We start from the raw sequence: 20907 nt of genomic DNA, 5'->3' as shown, positions 1-20907 counted from the left end.
GACAAGCCGCCCCAGATGTCCCCATTGCAGCTAAGCGCCTGGGTAGGTGCAACCACAAAATGGCAGCTGTCAGAAGAAGAGCCAATCACAAAATATTAGGAAGTTGTGACATTATGATTAACTCTAATAGTAACTCTTCAATCTTTCAGCCAGACGCTCTGTTTAACAGGTTGCCATTTCAAATGAATGTACTGCTTTAAAGTACACACAACTTACCTTCAGACACGCAATGAAGATTTTTGTGCTGTGGTGGCAGAGGCTGACAAAACAACATTAAAAAATATCTGTCAACTTTCTCAGAACACTTCATAGGTGCCAATGGTAATTTTTCATATTTAATGGCCCCTTATAATTGAGGCCCTTGAGCTGGAGCTTATATAGCTTGTACATAAATCCAGCTCTGCTTCTGAAAACAAGAGAAATGAAAAACTGCAGCTTCACATGGAGATTCTGTTCTGGAGACATACATCATCTGAACTGTACAGATGGTCTCTACATCTGAATTTGGGAGAGGTGGGGGTACTGCTTCTCCACTAGGTTTGTGGCAGAATGGTACCAAGGCCGAGTCCTCTAATCCTGCGCAACATGCCCTTACAGTTTGACTGTTTAGCATAGTGAACAGTTGATGTGATTCCCCTAAGAAACATGGATCAGGACCCTCAAAAGGGCTACAAGCCCCAACAGCTGCCAAGGTTTACTGTTCATACATCCCTGTTGATGTTGCACGTGTGCAAAGATCAAGGGTGCCACACATCCTGCCTCTCCTTTCACGCACAATGGTGAATCGGCTCCGATCCTTGCCTCGTTCTTCCCTATTGTGTAACACCTCCTGCTTAGTTTTTCTTCCCTGTTTCCTGCCTTCTTAGTCTGATGTTGCCAATTGTCCTATCACGTGTTTGTGATGTCTTGTATATAATGGGTTCCTTGATGATGGCTAGGAGTCAAAGGAGAGTCTTGGATCTGGAAAGACTGAAGACCACTGCTGTAGGAAGACCTATACACAATAAGAGATTGCACACAGCTATATGCCCACATGCTTGTTCAAATGACTGCCACAGAAAATGGTGGACTCCCTGTGCCTAGTTTAATCATGCTAATCATACATGGAGTGTTTCATCTTTCTAGATTAATGCAGTTGATGGTGATCCTTTGGCCGGATCCCACATCTATAAGGCGTTCCTCTGAGAGAACAATATACAACATGTTTTTTTTCCCTCCCATGCCAGCAAAACCAGCCAATAGAAGTGATGATATTACCATGTATTCTAGGGCTGAGCCGTACAGTCCCTCTCTACAGATATTACTGTGGGAAAAAAGCAGCAATTGTGCAGAGCTGTAAGTTTGGACTGGTGTAGGAAGAAGTATTTCCTTTCTTTACTCTGTTCAGCAGCGATTCCTCATATGTAACAACAGGTATGTAATTCCTGATAGCCACACAAATCTTTAAACCAAGGACACAGAAGATAAAAGAATGAAAGCAGCAAGCAGATGTTCAATTATTTGAAGGTCTGAAGGGAGAGTGTTTTATAGTTACTACATAAAATAAGTAAAACAGAGTCCTAACATTGCTCTTCTACCACCAGAAATCCAATAAGCTGGAACTAGAGAGCCTTTAGAGTGTCACTTTAAAAAAAAGGTTTTGAACAAATATAGCGAGTGGAAGTAATCAGAAAAGCATCTTCAAGAAATCAATTCACATCTCCATTAGTAGTCTACAACATTCTCTCATTACAAGAAAATGTTGTGTTCATATTGGACACATCTTGGAAGCAAACATGTGAGTAATAGCAAATGCCTTTTATTTAGGGCATCTGGTGAATTCTGAACAATGTTCTTAGAGTTCTCTTCAGACCAGTCATCCTAGCATTCACCAAGACAGGAAAAAATGGGTGTGTGTACATGTGAAAAAGCTTCCTTTTCTCTCTTCCTCCTCTAGAAGTCCAATTTTAAAAAAATGACATAAGAATATACAGTACAGTAATAGAAAGCATGTATCTGAAACCAGAAACAACATGTGGACTTTAAAAAAAATGCCATCATTTTGTGAGCCTGATTTTCCATAACCTGTTCCTAGACTCTATTGCATACCATACTGATTCCTAGAGTTGGAGATGGCTTGACTTTAATGGAATTAGAAGGATGAAACTCTGCTAAAGATGACACTGTAAATCTCCAATCCATTATTATGCACAAATTAACAATTAACTTGATTATATATATATATATGTCTATATATTTATGCAACAAAGTCTCGGGCAGCCCAGTCCAGAACCCTGGGGCAGCCAGGGATGGTACCAAACCACTGCCTCCAGTAGGCTTTTCAGCAGTTTGGAGCATCATAACACAAAAAACCCTCCCCATCACTGAAAAGCCCTCAACTGGGATCAGTGGGCTTATGCCACCCAAAAGGTTGTACATCCATGCCCTGGGCACCAGCATTCCAGGAGACAAAGCTGGGATAGAAGCCAACTAAGGTCAGCTCCACTGATGGCCATGGCTCCAGAATGCCCCCAGCCATGTCAGTGCAGCGTCCTGCACCAACAGGGCTGGGAAATAGTGGCTACTTTCAGGGTCAGACACTGCAGAGTCATGTGGCTCTTGGCTGCCTGTGTATCTGGCCCCTCCGTTGGTGCATTTGTCCCTTGCATCATCAGAGTAGGCCCACGTGCTGGCTCCATTGGTGAGTCGGCCTTCCTCTGGGTTGGGCTCTAGATAAACTTAGTGTGCACACAAGTACGTAAAAACAACAGCCCCAGTTTGAAATGTTTACAAAAGCTACAAAACACCCTCAAGCTAAGGATATGCAGACATAGGTCTGAAACATCTGGATGCTGAGAAGTAGATAGATGGTATTACATTTTTACTTGAGTGTTGCAAAAATATCTTTGAAGCAGAAGACAAATGCAAAATGTTCTGTGGGGTGAAAAATGTCACCTCTTTAACAATTTTTTAAAAAATCAAATCCTATACAAATATGACAGTATCAACCTTCTTCAAGACAAAATAAGCATGTTTTGCCAGACATGACAAAAATATCTATCAACAATATATAGCAAAAAAAAAAAGCAATATATACCAAAGATTGAAAAGGAACTCACCACATGATAAGCCAATTGCTTAAATCTTAGTGCATTTTAATGAACCAATCTGGGGGAAGGGGATGAATTGCCTCTTGTATGTGGTGTGTGCACCCCTGCCGGCAAAGAGGGCAAGCACACCAGTGTCTGGATGCCTCACAGTTCCACAGTGATGAAACCTGGAGGTGGGTACTGCCATGGAGCTATGTTGGTTCCTGAGCAGATGTTGACATGGGGAGTCAGGCTGGGGTGTTCCCAGGACGTTTCTGGGGTTGGAGTTGACTATAGCTGGTTTCTACTTGGGCTTTCCAGGAATGCTGCAGCCAGGATGGTGTAACTTTCTTTAGCCCTATGGAGGGCTTTCAGGCAGTCAGGGTTTTTCTTGTTTCTGCTGCCTCCCTGCTCTGCCTTGAAGCCCTTTGGAGGCAGCATGGCAGCAGCACCATTCCTGAACCCCGTGGTCTTGTGGATTGGGCTGCCCAAGTGAAACACATGGGAATTGTGTTGAATTGTACTCAATCTTGACAAAGTCAACAATCTTTCACAGAATTTTCTCATAAGCAAAGATGCAGCTATATTTGTACTTATTGTCTTTAAGAATGGGTATAATTTTGTAAAACAAGGAGTGTTTACAACTTTTATGTGAGTAAATTGGACAACTTACAAACTTTTTTTTATCATACAGAATGTGAGGAGTGGCAAACTTCTCCTTACTGCTTGGAAAGGTGCAGTGAAAGAACTCAGAGTTCCACACAGAACTGCCAACAAGTTGAAAGAAATTTCAGGAGAATGGGCATAAGAAGACTTAACTCTGTCCTTAATATTGGTTTTGAAAGCTAAAATGGTAGTGATACCAAAGTAGTATTTTTTGCTTCATAGGTTTCCAAGGTCATTTCAGATTGGAGAAATGGTATGGTATTTTCTCCAGATTGCAGAAATGGTAAGGCTTAACTATCCTTCCCTCATACTATACCCCCAATATAAATTGACCTCTTCAAGAAATATAGAGAAGAATTGGGAAAGACTGGTGCCCTAGATACAGTACACTTTTATGGTTTTGTTCAATACTGCTATTGATTTAGCATTGCAGTGCAGGTAAGAAACTATGCTGTTTCTCAGCTACACAGAACTTCACGCAGCTTGGGAAAAATTCATTTGAGCAGGGACGAAATGAGAGAATGTTTATTTGGCAGCTCTTCATTCGGGAAATATTCACCATGATATCGTGCAGGTTATAATTCCCATGGTTCTTTGCCCAACGTATATATCCTACTCTGTGTTGTCTTAATGACCTTCCATTGTACTTGGGAGTTGTTACAGAGACAAGAATCAGGATTCAATTTTGCTCCTGCCACAGATGTACGAAAGTGTCTTAGCCAAATCTCTTTCTCATCATCAACCCACATATAACATCTGCAACATTGTGATAATGCATTGTCTGACCTGTCTTACCAGGTTATATTAACAGCTGCATTAGGTTGGATCCTAGAACTCCCTTCCACTAAAGGGATGGTTTTTTTTCTGGAGCATGATGTGCATTACAGCTCCACATCCATCACATATATAACAGCTTGAACATTCTAAAGTGCTATTTCAGTGGGGAAAACAAGATTAAAAGTCAGTTGTTATCCTGATGCTCCATGCAACAAACTTCCAGCAGAGGAGAGATGGTACCCAGATGCTATCTCTCCATGGCTGCAGACATGCTAATAACCCTACCTTGCTACTAGCCATCCTTGTGTTGGATTCCTTGATTGGTAAGAAATTCCATATCACTAGTAAGCTTGAACCATGCCTCTGAGCAGAGAGCTACATTGTGGCTGAAATATGATAAACCTTCTAGGACTGAATAGGTTTAGTCTAAACTTTGTTTTTATGGTTACATATTTTATGGCAGTGCTACCTTAACATCTCCCCATTCTTTCTTTCACAATTTTTTTCATCTACAATCGACAAACTGGATGGATCCATGATGTAAGTTTCATATCAGAAAATGAGAATGAAAGCCCTGCTAATTTATAACTGTGGGAGTAGCTGCCCATGTAAACATTTCAAGTACTCCAGAAAACCAATGTGTAATAATGTTTAAAGGCTGAGGGTAGGACTTGGTTCAAATCCCCACAGCCATAGAAGTCACTGGGTAACCTTCAGCCAGCAACCCTTTCTCAACCTGATATATTTTTATTTATTTAAAAATATTTATCTCCTGTCTTATACCAATCTCTCTAGGTGGCTTCACAGGTGAAAGGGTGGGATAAAATATGTATGCTGCCGTATTGATCTCCTTGAAGGAAGAGTTGGGTAAAACAAGCTAACACATAATAGTAGTTCAGAAAACATAAGGCAGTTTTCCAGCCTAAGTAGGTACCACTGGTGCCCACTCCGCACAGGCTAATAACAGCGCCCGTAGAATGGTAAAAACAACATTACGGGGTGCTGTTCACATGGCTTCCGCCTCTGCAGCATTGTGATTTCCCCCCCAACCAGCAGAAAACACTGTTTTCTTGTCTCACTCAATGAGCAAGGCGTTTCCCCGCTGACCCTGTAGGAATGGCACCGGGTTGGATGAGCCACTTTTAGGCGCCTCTTCTTTTCCCCACACTTACCTTCTCTCCCTGCAGAGTGTGGGGAAACAAAATGGAGATGTCTTCGTATGTGGAGGTGCCTCTGCAGGCCGTGGCTGCTCAGGGGCCACTTGCACGGGAGCGTGGGAATGGCCCCTAGGACCATACTGGCATTTATATGTGCCAGTGTGCAGCCGTTGTACTGGCCCTTGCAGAGTGGGCCAGGGATGCCATTCCTCTGGTTGGGGTGGCAAATTCTCTGCCCTGAGTTCCCATTGCTAACAACTGCTCCAAGGGGCATTGGATAAAAAACAAAAAAAAAGTCCCAGCAGTTTTTGAGGGCATGATGCGGAAAATCTAGAAATGACAGCAGGTAGCTCTAGGAACGGTTTTATCATGGATTTTTTAAAAAATCACATATTTTCTAGTGATTCCTAGAGCTACTGGCCAACACTTCCAGGTTGTCACCAGTAGTGGTGTCATCAGCCACATGAAATTTCCCTCACCATGTCACTGCCCCCAATGATCCTGGTGCATGTCAGGCTCAGCCTGGTAATCCTCAGGCATCAACAGCAGTGAGGGAAATGAGAGACATTTCCTAGCCCTATTTCTGTAAGCCCTGGTCCCTCTCAGTCGTTCATTGCAGAATGCGTGAGTTGGCTGCATATGTTTTGGGCCTTGGGAATACCTGAGACAGAAGGCAGACATTGATGCTTTATCACATGTTTTATAGCACAATCACAGAAACAAATCATTTAAGTCATATAACAGAGCAATCAAATCAGTTTCTACCATGTTCCATAATCTTTGTGACCAATTATATGGGAACAAGTCAAGAGAAACATAGTCACCTATGAGTAATTTCTACCTTTCTAAAGATCACCTTTAAAGGTTTGAAATGTGTTTTGCACCTTTACAGATTTGAAATGTGTTTTGCACATGTACATAACTGCTCCATTGTATCCAAGTTTCTAAAGCATACTTGTTAATTTTAATTTTCTTATTTAAGAAGTTTATACCATATTTGTTCAAGACTGTAAGAAAAAAAAGAATTTTCTGAACTTAATTTAAATAAGGGAATGGACTTGAGAATAGTTTGGTATGCAAGTAAAGCATTTATTAGAGGTCACTTGATACAACGTAATTGTGAATTTAAGAAAAAGAGACAAGAGAAAATACATAGTGTTTTCGAAGGAATTTTAAAAAAGAGGATGATTTTTAAAAAGGCACAAAGAACTAAGAATGCAAATAAGAATCTAACAAAACCAGTTATCAATGGTAATGGTACGAGAAATGGAAACAAAATTGAAATATGTAAAGCAAAAATTTTTTGAATTTGCAAAGAAACCAGCATAGTATGTAAATTGAGAGAGAAGAAAGAAAATGATGTTGAAACTACAAGAAGGAACCAAGGTTTCAACAGATAATGGGACAATTAAAAATATTCTATAATTACTATGTGGATTTATATAAAGGTCAAGAGATTTTGCTGATAAAAATAGATGATTATCTTAGAAAACAAAATTTACCCAAGATTACAAAAGCATACAGACTCATTATGAAAGGCACTATAACAACAACAGCCCAATCCAGACCAGGGAAGTGGCTGGGGACGGCATTGCTGCAATGCCATTCTGCCCCACCAAAGGGGCCAGGATTGCAGTGCCACTGGCCGCAAACCCTGGCTGGGAGCTGACTAATGTTGGCTCTGCCTCCCAAGTATGCCCCAGCCTGCCCCTATGCTGACAACCATTTTAGACACACAATCTCAGGACAACCTCACTATGGCTGAACTTCTGGCTTTTGCAATGGTGGGACTGAGGGGCACCCAGCCACCCGCACATCGGGCTTTCACCAGCACAATTTGCTCCTTGCACCAGCTCGATAGGTAGGTCCATACTCCCCAGACTGGGCTGCCAGAGAAGTGGTGGATGCTATAAAAAAATATTTAAACAGGAAAGGTTCCTGATCCAGATGATTTATTGGGTCTGTCTTATAAGAGTTTTGAAGATAAATTTTACAACTTCTAAAACACAATCAACTCTATCCAGCAAGGAAGAAAGATGCCAGAGTCATGGGAAAAGGCAAATATAACTCTACTACCCCAAAAAAGATGAGACTTAACTTTAACAAGAAATTATACACAAATATCATTGAATAATGACTATAAGTTATTAACAACAATGCTAATCGATAGACTGAAAGTAGTTTTACAAAAGTTCCTTCCTGAAGATCAATGTTGATTTTTGTATAACAGACAGTTAGAGGGCAATGCTAGAACTGTATTGGATATTTTGGAATATTTGAAGAAACATAATGAAAAGGGAGGTGGAAGGGAGGGAAATAAAGAGCCTCTTGCCTCGCCATTCATGCAGGAGCATCTCCAATCCAGGATTTTGCAAAAGTATCACTGGTTTAGCAATTTTTGAAAATCCCAGGGTTGAGGGAAATAAAATGGGGCAAATTCATTTTGGGGACGGGACCTGTGAGAAGCCCCCTCCCCCAAACGGTTTGCACTGTGCTCTACACCTGTTATATTGATCCTGGCCAGAATTCACTACTGTTGAGGAGAATTTGAGGTGAATGTTTTACCCAGAATGTTATTTTTGTTTCAAACAACATCTGTGTTAGTAAATGATCTCCTATTTAAACAATGGCAGAAGGCTACATCAAGTTTTGTTCGTCAAGGGAAGAAACTTGGATTCAATACAAAATTCTACAAGATGCAAAGGAAAGAGCAGGATGACTAACTTCTGTCCATTAGTGCAAATGTAATTCTTAGAGGAAAATAGTGTTGTATTAACACGAGTCTTTCTGCACCTACACAGAAAATGTTAGAAGATTTTGATTACATTTTCTGGTTTTGTTCTTGAACTTGTATGTTTCATAAATCTCTGAAGGATGACCTACTGAAATGACAGCAAGAACGGAATCTATTTTTCAGATATCTGCCATCTTCACAGACTCTTGCTGGAAAAGTCCATGTCTTTAGAGGAAAAAGTACTTTATTTTAATGGCTAAAAGTGCAACTAAGGCCTTAATCCTGTGCATACTTACTAGAAATAAATCATTCATGTACTGGATTGGGCAACTTCTTTCTTTGGGTTGCAACAACAATTTCCAGAGTGTAATGGAAAGGGCAGAATAATCAACACCAAATGTGTATATACAATAAAAATAAAATGCTTTCAAAAAGAAAACAGCTCCCTCTGCCCTCTCAATTCACCAAAGAATGGAACAACCAAGGTGATTCCTGATCAACATGACAATGAAATAAAGATCATAACGAAAAAAATCTGCTAAGAATAGAAGTATATAATTTTCCCTTTAGCTGAAAAACTGCATTCTAGCAATGCACACAATGTATACTGTCCATGACAAGGAAAACCCAGCAGACATATGCACTGCTGATATCACTTCTATCATTAACATGTCCCATAATGGTCATGGTCCATAGAGTATTTGTGAAAGCAGAACAGCAAAGGCGTAAAAAATAACAGAAGTACAGCCCAGCAAAGAAGGAATGAAAAAGGGTAGATAGGCCTTACAGACATTACAGGAAGACAATCCATCCCATGATCAGTTGAGAAATCAAGACACTTTTCATGTAAGCACTGTCATAGGACAATGTTATATTTCATTGCATGTACATTAGGAAGTTCAATATAGGATATAGTGATTCTTCAAGTTTCAGAAAGAACAGGAGATATAAAATTAAATCTAAAGTTGCATTTAAAATGTAACTTAGGCTTCATTTTTGTCTGCAGATGACAAAAATCAGCATATCAGGCCGATGTTTCTACCATCACTCCCACCATACACAATTAGCTTACCATTTTGCCACCTGATATTTGCAAGACTGAAATGTCAGTGCTCATTGTCATCCCATTGTCCATCCATTTTCCACCAGATCCTGAATTTGTGTGTTTTTAGCTGGTCTTGTAGAGGAGAACTGAACTTCTGATGTTCTAGATGTTCCAAGCATCTTCTACTTTGCCTCAGGTCATCCAGCAGAAGTTCAAACGACACCTGTAACAAGACAAGAGCTTTCTTTCTTCAAAATTCAAAACAACAACAAAAATGTGTATTTTTTTTAAAAAAACTGAGCAATGAAAAATATTGACAGAAATCATTATTCAATGTAAAAACAAACCACCAAGAACAAGGGGGAACGTGTCAGCCTGATTATCAGACAAGCATTCTTATCCTGAATCCAGTATTTGTAAATAAAAATTTAGATAAAGAATTTTCATTGGCCAAATTATAGTATTGCTACCCAAATAACATTTACATTTCACAAGAAGCCAATGTCCAATTCTGCAAGCCCAGAGGATCTAGTATGTTGTTAAAGGCTTGACTGTATAGACTTTAGGTTTTAATTTAAAGTTCTATGAGAGCTGAGATAAACAATCAGTCTAATTACATGGTATAGTTCTCAGTAAACTATACTATTCCAGACTAGAGGTGGGTGTAGAGGGTTTAATGCCCCAGAACACCCCCTTCCAAACCCCTTCCAGCACATACAAAAATAGCACACCACAAGAAGAAGATGCCTTGGTGTTCTACATTAGAGGAATATTTGTAGATAGGAAAACATTTCCTCACACAACTCTCCACCTGAGTTCTGAAGTGGTACAGCTGCACTACATGATTGTGCTGACCATATACCCTAGATACATTTTCACAATACTATTTATAAAAGACTTGTATGGAGAGACTCTGGTTCCCTGCATGGTTTGCAAATTGAGACCACTCTTGTTAACATGCAAACTGAGGGCCAGCTCTTGTGCTACTCCTCACTGCAGCACATACTCTTTTCCTTCCCACATCAGCAATATGAACCACTATCAACCACCATTAACCAGGATCAGAACTGAATTTGCAAGCTGTGGTTAAGTGGAAACCTTGGCTACAGTCATCATGTGATAATGAAGGAATAATGCTAACCCATAGTTATGACTGTCCTTTGAACATGAGAAGAAAGGAGGGATGGTGTGTGACCCCACAACTGGTGCCTGATTTGCAACACAAGGAGCCAATGTAACACCACAGAAAGGCCTCAGTCAAAAGAAAAATAATGAGCCTGTTCATTCAAAATACTTTGCTCTCCTTTACTTCCCTGGTTTTGTCATTTTACGTTGTGTTTCCTATTTGTATCTTGTTTTTCTAGGAAGAGATTACATTCAGCAATATACATATAAGGAATAATTCAGAATCTTTTAAGTGCTGCCCATACAGAAGAAGATGATGATGTCTGAATGATAATGAGATTTGCAACTGTTCGGTTCCCTTGTTCTTGATTTCTTTGCACAAATAGCACTGAAGGCATAAGGATAGGATCAGTTGGAGAAGCACTTCAACCCATCTAACATGCTTCTTCAAGTTCACAGACATCTAACATGTCAAGCCTGCTTTCAAAGAAAAATTGTGTGCTCTGTCCTCTTAACGGCAGGCCTGCCCAACTCAACAACCCACCAAATGGCATGCAGCCCCAAAGTCAAGGCACTGTGTCTGGCAGAGATTTGACCTCCCACTCCCCCATTTTTGGAGTCCTGAGCTGGAAAAAGGCCTGGGACTGCAGATCCCTTAGAAGACTGAAATAGGTAGCTGACAGCCTACAATCAGTTTGATGAGCCCAAGATCTTCTGGGGCATGTTGCTAAAATACTATTTTTTCTCTTTTAACCTGTCCATCTAATCCTGATTCTTGGAAATCACTATCAAATCACTATCAAACATTAAATCCCCTCTCTGGTGGAACAGGCTCCCTAGAGCAGGGGTCTGCAACCTGCAATTGGCCATGCTGGTAGGGGCTGATGGGAATTGTAGTCCATGAACATCTGGAGAGCCACAGGTTGCAGACCCCTGCCCTAGAGAAACCAGGGCCCTGCAGAACTTACAGATGTTCCGTGGGGCCTGAAAACAGACCTGTTCCACCAGGTGTTTGGCCAGCCGGGTTGAATGTGATCCCATTTCATCTGGCCTCCGATGGGCTCAGTTGGGGAGGGAGGGGGTTGGGTTTTTAATCGCCATCTGTCTTATGTTTTAAATGGTTCCTGATTATAGTTTTACTGGGTAGTCGATTATGGGTTTTAATACTATTTTAACTTATTATGTTATGTTATTCTATTTTTGTTGTTCGCCGCCCTGAGCCTTTCGGGGGAGGGCGGCCTATACATTTGAAGCATAAATAAATAAATCTAAATCAGTCAATCAACCCTATACATCAGCAAGGATTAAATTAGCACACACTGAATTGCCCCCTGCCTTTTATTGTTGAATGACTTAGCAGTCCTAGAAATAGGGAAGGCTTCTCTTTTGGCCAAACTGCATGCCTACTGAAGCTTCTTGTTGACCTGGTCCCAAACAATCTGCCACCAAAAGCATTCTGGGGAAAAGGAATCACTCCTCAACACCATTCCTCCCAAATCATGAATTGCACCAACTGGTATATCACCTTTTTATCACGCAAGATGTTATCCTACCCCAACATCACTTCTGTGTAACACGTATACCCCCGCCACAGCATGCCAACTCTGAAAAACACTGTTCTCTTCCTTACTAGTGCGTATAACTGGGGAGGGTTGACAGAAGCTGGATAAAACTGCTTCATGGGCTGTCATCCCTGGGTTAGGTCATGACTAGCGGCAGAAATTTCCTGTTCCTGATGGTGAGAAAAAAATGAATAATAGACAAAAAAACTGAACAGAAAAGCTTTCATGGCCATTAATGGGAACTCAACTTCTGCCTTCAACAAGAATGACCTTTCAGGAAGGATGTTCAATAAAAAGAGGCACAGCACAAGCTACAGAACTTTAAAATTAGGAGTATCCATTGTGTTTGAAAGATGGAACGTTCCGATCAAAGGAAAAAGAATTAGGTTCTATGACATTCTGATGCTTTAATAATAATGAATCACCCTTGACAAGATACATCAACTCACAGATGTCTGTTACGTGAAGACAGTTACACTCAATAGCCTGTGTTTTACTGCTGCGTTCAGCAAAATCTGAAGTCTTCCGCTAGGTTTATGAGCTCTTTTCCAACTTAGCATAGCTTTTTCTCCAGCAGAAGAACCGCTGAAGTTGTACAAAGTCTGCTTACATGGAAGGAAAGTGTCCACCTTCACCGAGCAAAGTAATATAAGACAGGCTATTTTAATTCACATCCTAAGATCCTTATGCCTTCTATGTATCCATGGCAATTTATAGAAAAGTTAAATCCCAGTAGACATAAAGAACATTTAGTCTTTCAACCCTGATCCATCATGAGAGCCAGTGCAGTATGGTGGTTAGTGCCAGACTAGGATCTGGGAGACTCAGGTTCAAATCCCCACTCTGCCATGGAAGTTTGTTGGGTGATCTTGGGTCAGTCACACACTCTCAGTCTAACCTACCTCACAGGGATTTTGTGAGGATACAATGGAGAAGGAGAATAAGGGGTAAGCCTTTCTGGATCCCCACTGGAGAGGAAAGTGGAGTGTAAATTAAGGAAAGAACAGCATATATTCCTTCCACAAATGAAAATGTTTGTCAAGACACAGAATGGTTCCTGCCACAAAAGGCTGACCCAGGCATTTCAATGGAGGCCACACATCTATGGATGTAGTTTTGTGTGCCTTCTGAACATTTTTTTCTCTTTTTTCGAACTGAACGGGGCAGCCTGCGCATGCCAGACCTCTCTGCAGATTGATCAGGATCAGGGGGTTAATGGAAGCGCGGTCGCAGTTGCTAGCGTTAGGGACTGAACTTTTCTCTCAGAGTATGTAAACCTTTTTTCTTAAAAATCAGATAAAACTCATGACAGGCAAGCACATTAAACCAAAAAAAAAAAAAGTCCTACCAGTAGCATCCCCAGCTTCTGTGTGTAGAAGAGCATCTATTGAAGCCGTGTGCATGACTAGGAAGGAGCGCATCTATTGAAGCCATGCGAGTGACTAGGAAGCAGCCCTTTGAATCAGCTATTCCTTTCTGGCAAGGACAAAACAAAACTTCTTTGGGATATTGATTTGAAAGCTCTGGCTCTGGCTAACCTTCTCTCTGCCAAGCAGAAGGTGCCATTTCGTGCCAAGTCCCTTTAAAAGCCTTCCTGCTGTGTCTTTTGTTTTTCAGTGCCATTAAGAGGTCCAGTAAACCATTCTGAAGTTGTCTTCCAACCATTTTGTTGACAGCCTCTTCAGAATCACCTCCATCAGATCCACTTCTTTTTGTAAAATGAACTTTCATTCCATATTATTCTCTTCAGGAGGCCTCTTCTGTTCCTCCCTTCGGTTCCTCAGTGTGGAGTTGTGGTTAAGAGCAGGTGGATTCTAATCTAGAGAACCAGGTTTGATTTCCCCCACTCCTCCACATGAGCGGTAGACTCTAATCTGGTGAACCAGGTTTGTTTCCCTGCTCCTACACATAAAGCTTGCTGGGTGACCTTGGGCTAGTCACAGTTCTTTGGAACTCTCTCAAGCCCCACCTACCTCGCAAGGTGTCTGCTGTGGGGAGAGGAAGGGAAGCAGTTTGTAAGCCGCTTTGAGACTCCTTATAGTTGAGAAAAGCTGGGTGTAAATCCAAACTCTTCTTCTATTCCAGATGGACCTCTCAGCCCATGTCCACAAGAAATGCCATCAAATTACCACGTTAATAGGCAAGGTTGCATTGTGACTCTGCACACAGTTGTATTTTTCCTCACACTAAACAAACTGAAATATATGTACTTATAACGTATACTTAATTAGGATTCAGAAACTTTGCTCTGTCACACATACAAAACAATGATAATGGCTAACCTCAATTACCTTTTCATAGGTGTGAAATTTCACTAGTGATGATGGTCCATGGGTTGGATCCAACCAGCTTTTCCACTGGGGAAAAATGGAGAAGGGGGTCCTCTCTGATCACCAGAAAAGGCTATTCAGGAAATGATGGGACCTGAATGGACAAAAGTCACATGGAGGGGGCGGAGGCTGTAGAAAGGACAGGAATTGAATGAGATGGAGCCAGAAACAGGATGAAGCCAACTTTATAGTATTTTATTTAAGAGACCCTTTGACCAGGTAAAAGTGATAACTTTGGGGAAAAAGTTTACGACATTTATTTATTTTGGTAAAATAGCAACTCTCCCACTAATTTGAATGGTTAGGCTGTTGATAATAAAGGATCTCGACTTCCCGTTGTTCAATGGCCAACAATGAAAAATATTTATCCTAACAAAATGTAGTTTGGGTTCTATGAAAAATTGAATTAGCTAGGAAACTTTCAAGCATCACCTTATTATGCTACACTTACCAAAAACAATATGCTGGGGGTAAAAGTCATAGCAGTATAGCAGACATTTGCCAGAACCTGGCAAAAGACACGACAAAATTGCAGCAATTCTTATTTTCCGAATTGTACTCACTCTTTTCTCTTTTAGCACAACTCCCCTCCATCCTCAATTTCAGCCATGAGAATAAAATTGAAGGAGCAAAAAAAAAAAAGGGACAAGACTGAGAAAACAGGCATGCAGGATGACAACAGCAGAAAGTTGTGAGGAATCCTAGTCCTTAATCTGGCACATCTGATCCTTGAACAATGAAAACAGGTTCTAAGTACATTTGAGTTCCAATCCAACCCCTCTTAGGGCCTTTCCCCACTTACCTTAAGCCCCACGCTACTTGAGGAGAGTAGCGCGGGGTCCCCCGGCACTCCTCATGAGAGGGGCAGCAACAGCGCAGCCACCCCAATGTTGTTGCGCCCCCTCAGCGCACGGCATCCCTGGCGCTCTTGCAAAGGGCGCCTTTTGATGACCCTGCGCGGCATAGGGGGGATAGGGGAGAGTGGGGAAAGGCCCTTAGATATAGAAGGAATTCGTGATCCCATGGATCTGATCCATGGCTTCAAAAAAAAAGTAGTCTTCGGGACACTTGGGCAGATTCCGCACAAGCCTCACAAGTGGCCGGAGCACCCCCCAGGGCTGTTTACATGCTGTCCTGAGAACAGCCCTGGTGCCCAAGCGGCCTGTGGGGCCGCTTTTGCATGGGGCCCGCTGCTGTAGTTCCCCTCTTACCTCCTCTTGGCTGTGGTCGCTCTGCAGTGCCACGGGGACATGCCCCCGTGGCCATGGCGACGCCTGCGGGGTCAGAGGCCAGGAGGCATGTCCCCTGGCCTCTGCAGAGCGATAGCAGCTAAGAGGAGGTAAGAGGGGAACTGCAGCGGCACAGAGCAAACGCCGAATTCCACCCAGTGCCGTTCGCTCGGCACTGGGTGGATGCTGGCATTTTTCAAAAGTCTTGCTAAAGTAGTAAGTCAGAAAAACGCCATTATGGGGGGATACAATGCTGCAGCTGCACTCCAGCAGCGATGCAACGGCGTTTTTACTGGCCCCACGCCGCTGTATATGGCCTGTGCAGAATCTGCCTTGGACACTCAAAAGCCCAAATAATGATCTGATTTATCAAGATACATAAGAAACCCCTATCAATTTGGCCAGGTCACTGGTCCATCTAGTTCATAACTGCTATCTGATATCTTTTAAAAATAATATATATATTTAAAATTCTCACACGTAAATCAAACACAGCACACAAAGAAAGGAACAAAACAAAAAACCCAAACCAGAAGCAAAATACACCTTATGACACAACCTTATGTTTATGTCCAGATATCTCATCTTTGATTAAAAATTTATTAGTTCACGCATACAGTTAGTTCAATAGCCATTTTTAAGTATTTTCTAGAGTTTGCAATCTACTGTTTTCTTTAGTTTTCAAATCTTGCTATTACTTCTCAAAGGCTCATTCCGCACATGCAGAATAATGCACTTTCAAACTGCTTTCAGTGCTCTTTGAAGCTGTGCGGAATGGCAAAAGCCACTTGCAGTTGTGAAAGTGGTTTGAAAACGCACTAAGCTTTCCTAAAAATAATGCACTTTCAAACTGCTTTCAGTGCTCTTTGAAGCTGTGCGGAATGGCAAAAGCCACTTGCAAACAGTTGTGAAAGTGGTTTGAAAACGCACTAAGCTTTCCTGAAAAGGCCTAAGCTTTCCAAAAGATACTCTGTAAAAGATTTCAGGTTTTCTACAAAATTGTCCCCTAGTATCAGCTTCGTCCCTTAGTATCAGCTTTGCCATTTATGAATATTCTTTAACTTTCCAAGCCCTGTATTTGCTGGTATCTTATTATTTTTGCTATCTGATTTCTTCACTGCAAAAGTCAGGATTGGAACCTGGAACCTTCTGCTCTTCTAATAGGGGAGATGCTTGACTTTGTGAGTCCAGAAAGACGATTCACCAGAACAGCCTAATGCCTTGAATCAGGACGGCAGGTAACTTCCATTTCATGAGCCTCCACATTCATTTATTAATTTCACTAAGAGCCTCTTCACACATGACACTTAAAAAAAAAGAAATAACACACTTTCTCGTAAGAAATATCCGATGCAGTCTAAATTGTCCCAGATGTTTCCCCCCTGAAATAATTTCTGAAACTACAGGCAGCCACCTATCTCCAGCATGTGTCTCACTGATGCTGAAATTATGCACGTGAGGAGCCACGCTCACTTGGCATTTCATTTGCTACAGGGAAATGCTTTCATACAGCAAAAGTGTTGCGCATCCTGCACCCCTCAGAAGATTACAAATGAGTGAGCCAACGTATTGTGTTTCTCCATTTCACAGACCTCTCATAGGATATATTCAGTGGTAGGATGCAAATAATTTAACAACCGCTTCTAAAAGGACTCCGTGGTGGGATTACAACCATTCTCTGAACGAGACAAAAAATTAGCTACCGGTTCTACTGAATAGGTGCGAATAGGCTGAATCCCACCACTGGATATATTGAACATCAACCTGCACAGAAATAAACTGCAAGAGAATTGCTGCAGATCACAAAGGTTTCGGAGCTGGCATTTCTGCCTTTACTGAACAGATGACATCCCAACTGACAGGTAATTACATAAGGAACAACGTTCCCATCATCCCGGAGTGTGACACAAACCCATTCAACCAATGTATGAATGAGATTTATTCTAGGACCGCACAGAATCATGAATGTGATACTGGGCACATCCCAGTCACATGCAAAGGGATGCTCATTCAGAACGGTCCCTCAGAGTCTAATTCAGCATGTTTTGCCAAATTTTTAATAGTGCCATCCTAAACAGACTCTGTACATGCTTCTAATCTCAGTGGCTGCAATGGACTTTGAAAGGTGTAACTCTGTTTAGGAACATACTGGAAAGAGCCACAGTTACAAAGAGAGCCGAGGTCCCAAAGATTTCAGCCAACAAAAACCTTGCAAGCCATTTAAAGCAGAAGCCTATTCTTCACAATCCTAGAGTCGGCTCGGAATTGGGTGAAGCAATGCCCCCCCCCCCCAATTATTTTTACCCCTCTCTCCCCAAAACAGACATTTAAAAATGCATACAGTCACTGATTTGAAATGGTAAACGGCTTGGAAACCTGTCAAACCAACACATAAGCGTCAGATTTGTTTTCAAGAAACTACTGCTGAGCTGTTAAAACCAGTTTGTTGGGTTTTTTTAAAAAAAGGACAAAAATCAGTTAGGTACCAGGGGGTTTCAGTCCATAAACAGTAAATAGTGGGAAAATCAAGATTAAGAGCACCCAGTTTCTCAGCAAATCTGCTCCTTGGGCAGCCCTTAACAATGGCTTAGCAAGTATGATTATCTGATAGACAGAACTTTCTGGGTGTATCTACATGGGGGTTCTCCAGCTGCATCTTTAGCTTCTTACCCAAACAATTCCAGGCCCCAGGTCTGTCATCAGGCAGGGCATACCGGGCAGTAGCCTGGGGCCCCCACAAGCATAGGGGCCCCATGGTAATCTATGCATGTTGTGACTTGCTGTCAACAAATAAATAAATGCTATGTTCAACTATAAATACTTGTTCTCGGAAAATGCATATTTAGCATATATTTTACTAAGCATAACGAACACTATTCGTGCCAATTCTGAGGATAACAAGCGGACATTGGCACTTGACGCTCTGATTTAGTATCGTGGTCCCCTCTGCAACTACACGTGCATGCATGTATACGTATCTCACGGCCCCGGCACCCCCGCCCCCACGAGCAAAAGATTGTTGTGCCTGCCTTGTGCTCGCTCGCATTTGCACCCAAGCAGCTCCGCCTCCGTGGCTGTTGCTAAAAATACGCGGGTGTCTCTCGTGCACCGGAAAGACGCGACGCCGCCTGGCTCCGCACGAGCAGAGGGAGCAGCCGGCAGGCAAAGTTCTCCGCGGGAGAGGTCTGGGGCCGGATCCTGCGGGTCAGACGGCAGCACTCTTTCTGGAGCAAGGCGCCCAGTCCGGCAGTCCGGCTCCTCTCCTTCGCGCATCCCGCTTGCATTCCCACAACCCCCCCCCCCCCTTGCCTTTCCACAAGGTCGACTGAGCACCGAGGAACTCGCGCTGCCTGTCCCAAGCAAGGGGGAAAACAGATGTCGCCCTCCAGGCAAAACCACACGCGAGACGCAAGGGGGGCTCCGGGAATCCCGCGGGAGGGGAGCTCTGCAAAAAGCCCGTCTTGGACCCCCTCCCTGTAAGTTGAGATCTCCCCCCACCCCCCTCCTCCCCCCTGTTCGTCGGCGCGTCCCCGGGTGCCTCTGCCCGTCCGTCCTACCCCGCGGGGCGCTTCTTCTGCCGCTGCTCACCCGCGTTCCTCAGCTTCTTGTTCCGATAGACGGAGAGGATCACCAGCAGGTTGCCCAGGATGTCCACCACGATGGTGAAGATGAGGATGGCGGCCAAAGCGGTCGCCACCCAAGGGGGCCTGTCCGAGTCCGGCTGCCGGGGCCCGTCCGGGACGGTCCGGTTCCCCGCTCGCATGCTGCCGGACCCAGCCGCTCACTTGGCCAGCATCCCGGCGGGGCCAACTTAGATGGGCGCCCCTTCCGTACGAGAGCCAAAGAGTGGTTCCCGGGGGGAGGGGGATTTGGCAATGGAGCCCCTCCTCCCCCTCCCGTCGGATGCTGCAGCCAGGCGGAGGAGCCAGCAAGCCTCGCCTTACCCTTACGGGAAAGTTGGCTCCACGTGCGCGCATGCCACCGCGGGTGACTTTTATAGCCTCCCCTCCCTCCTCCGCCGTCCGCCCCCTCCCCAAATGACAGGCTGGCAGTCCCGTCTCCCCCCCCCCCCCGCCATCGCCGCCTCCAGGTGACCTCCAGCGTCGGCGCCGAGCCTGGCCTCCCCCTCGCCGGACACGTGCGCGGCCAGGGGATCCCATTCCCGCGGCTGCTGCAGGAGCCGGCCGCGTGGCAACAGCGCCGCCCTGAGGCCTCGGGTGGAACGAGGGCAGGCGGATTTCCCCTCGCTCGCCCCCGTTCATTCATGCCCTCGCTGGTCCAGTCGCTTCTCCATTCATTCATTCTCTCGCTCATTCATTCATCTATCCATTCTTTCATTCAAAAAAAATAAGGGTGCCTTTCCGAGAGCTTAGGGCTGCCTGGCGCGCGCAGGCGGGGAGGGGACAGCGACGGATCTCCTTTGGTCGGTGTGGAGAGGGAAGAAGAGGGGGCTTTCTTTTTGCAGGGGGCTTTGGATGGATCACGTCTGTTTCGCTCGATTTTTTTTTTTTTTTGCAAGGCAGGCGGGACTGAGATGTAGTCAACGACGACCCAACCTGTTCAAAGGGCTCTTCGGGTAGTTGGGGAGGGGACGTGGGACCCAGGTTCGAATCCTTATAGGAGAAGGGAGGGAGGAGAGCAAAGACTCCCTCAGTCTCTCTCCTCCTCTCTCCTTCTCTCTCCCCCCCCCCCCCATTTACGAGAAAGTCAGACCCTAGTAAGAACTTAAATCCTTCTGGCTATTTCACATATTCTGAAAGCTTTGCTATAGCAAGAGGAGTCTTAGCTCAGACCCAAAAAGGATTTTCTCTCTCTCCCCAAGAGTGTTGGGGGCGGGGAGGTATCATGCTGCAAACCAGATGTTTGTTCCTCTTGGCTTCTCTACAAGAGGCATTGGGTACCCAAGATAACAAATGCAGTGGTTCGCGTAAGTGGCCCGGCCATGCATGGTTTTCTACCTAGAGGCAGTAGCAGCTGTCGCTTCCACGGGTGTAAAACTGCATTGGATCAGTGCTGCAGCAGTTCCTCAAACTCTGCAAAAATGGGGACAGCATTCAAACAGCCTGAACAACAGCCAAGATGAAGAAGGATCTCTCACTGACATGAAATCTGGCTGAAAAAATGCCTCATCTATTCAGTTTAACCCACCAGTGTTTTTAAAGGGCAAACTATTCTCATTGGATGGTTTAGAAAATTGGAGCCTTTTGGCCAATA

The 20907-nt window shown here is 43.6% G+C and overlaps 1 protein-coding gene across 5 annotated transcripts in view; it reads right to left on the bottom strand.

Moving 5' to 3' along the window:
* LOC125440091 (melatonin receptor type 1A-like) overlaps positions 1–19648 on the bottom strand; it is a 77395-nt gene extending 57747 nt beyond the window's left edge. The window contains exons 1-3 of one of the 5 annotated variants that reach the window (XR_007245632.1): positions 19282–19648; positions 14426–14593; positions 9475–9670 (exon numbers count right to left, since the gene is read on the bottom strand). Coding sequence is in view for 1 of the 5 variants with exons in the window: in XM_048509662.1 (XP_048365619.1) it covers positions 19282–19456 (175 nt within the window). In the remaining 4 variants the exon portion in view is untranslated. Of the gene's footprint in view, positions 1–6734; positions 9671–14425; positions 14594–19250 lie in introns of those variants that run through there. The other 4 variants (XR_007245630.1, XR_007245633.1, XR_007245631.1 and 1 more) reach the window with 4 other exon arrangements.
* Between the last annotated feature and the right edge of the window lie 1259 nt (positions 19649–20907).

The sequence above is a fragment of the Sphaerodactylus townsendi genome, linkage group LG10 (genome assembly GCF_021028975.2).
Source record: "Sphaerodactylus townsendi isolate TG3544 linkage group LG10, MPM_Stown_v2.3, whole genome shotgun sequence".
Lineage (NCBI taxonomy): Eukaryota > Metazoa > Chordata > Lepidosauria > Squamata > Sphaerodactylidae > Sphaerodactylus > Sphaerodactylus townsendi.
Note: the sequence above shows the minus strand (reverse complement) of the source record. Positions and strands in the feature narration are given on the sequence as shown.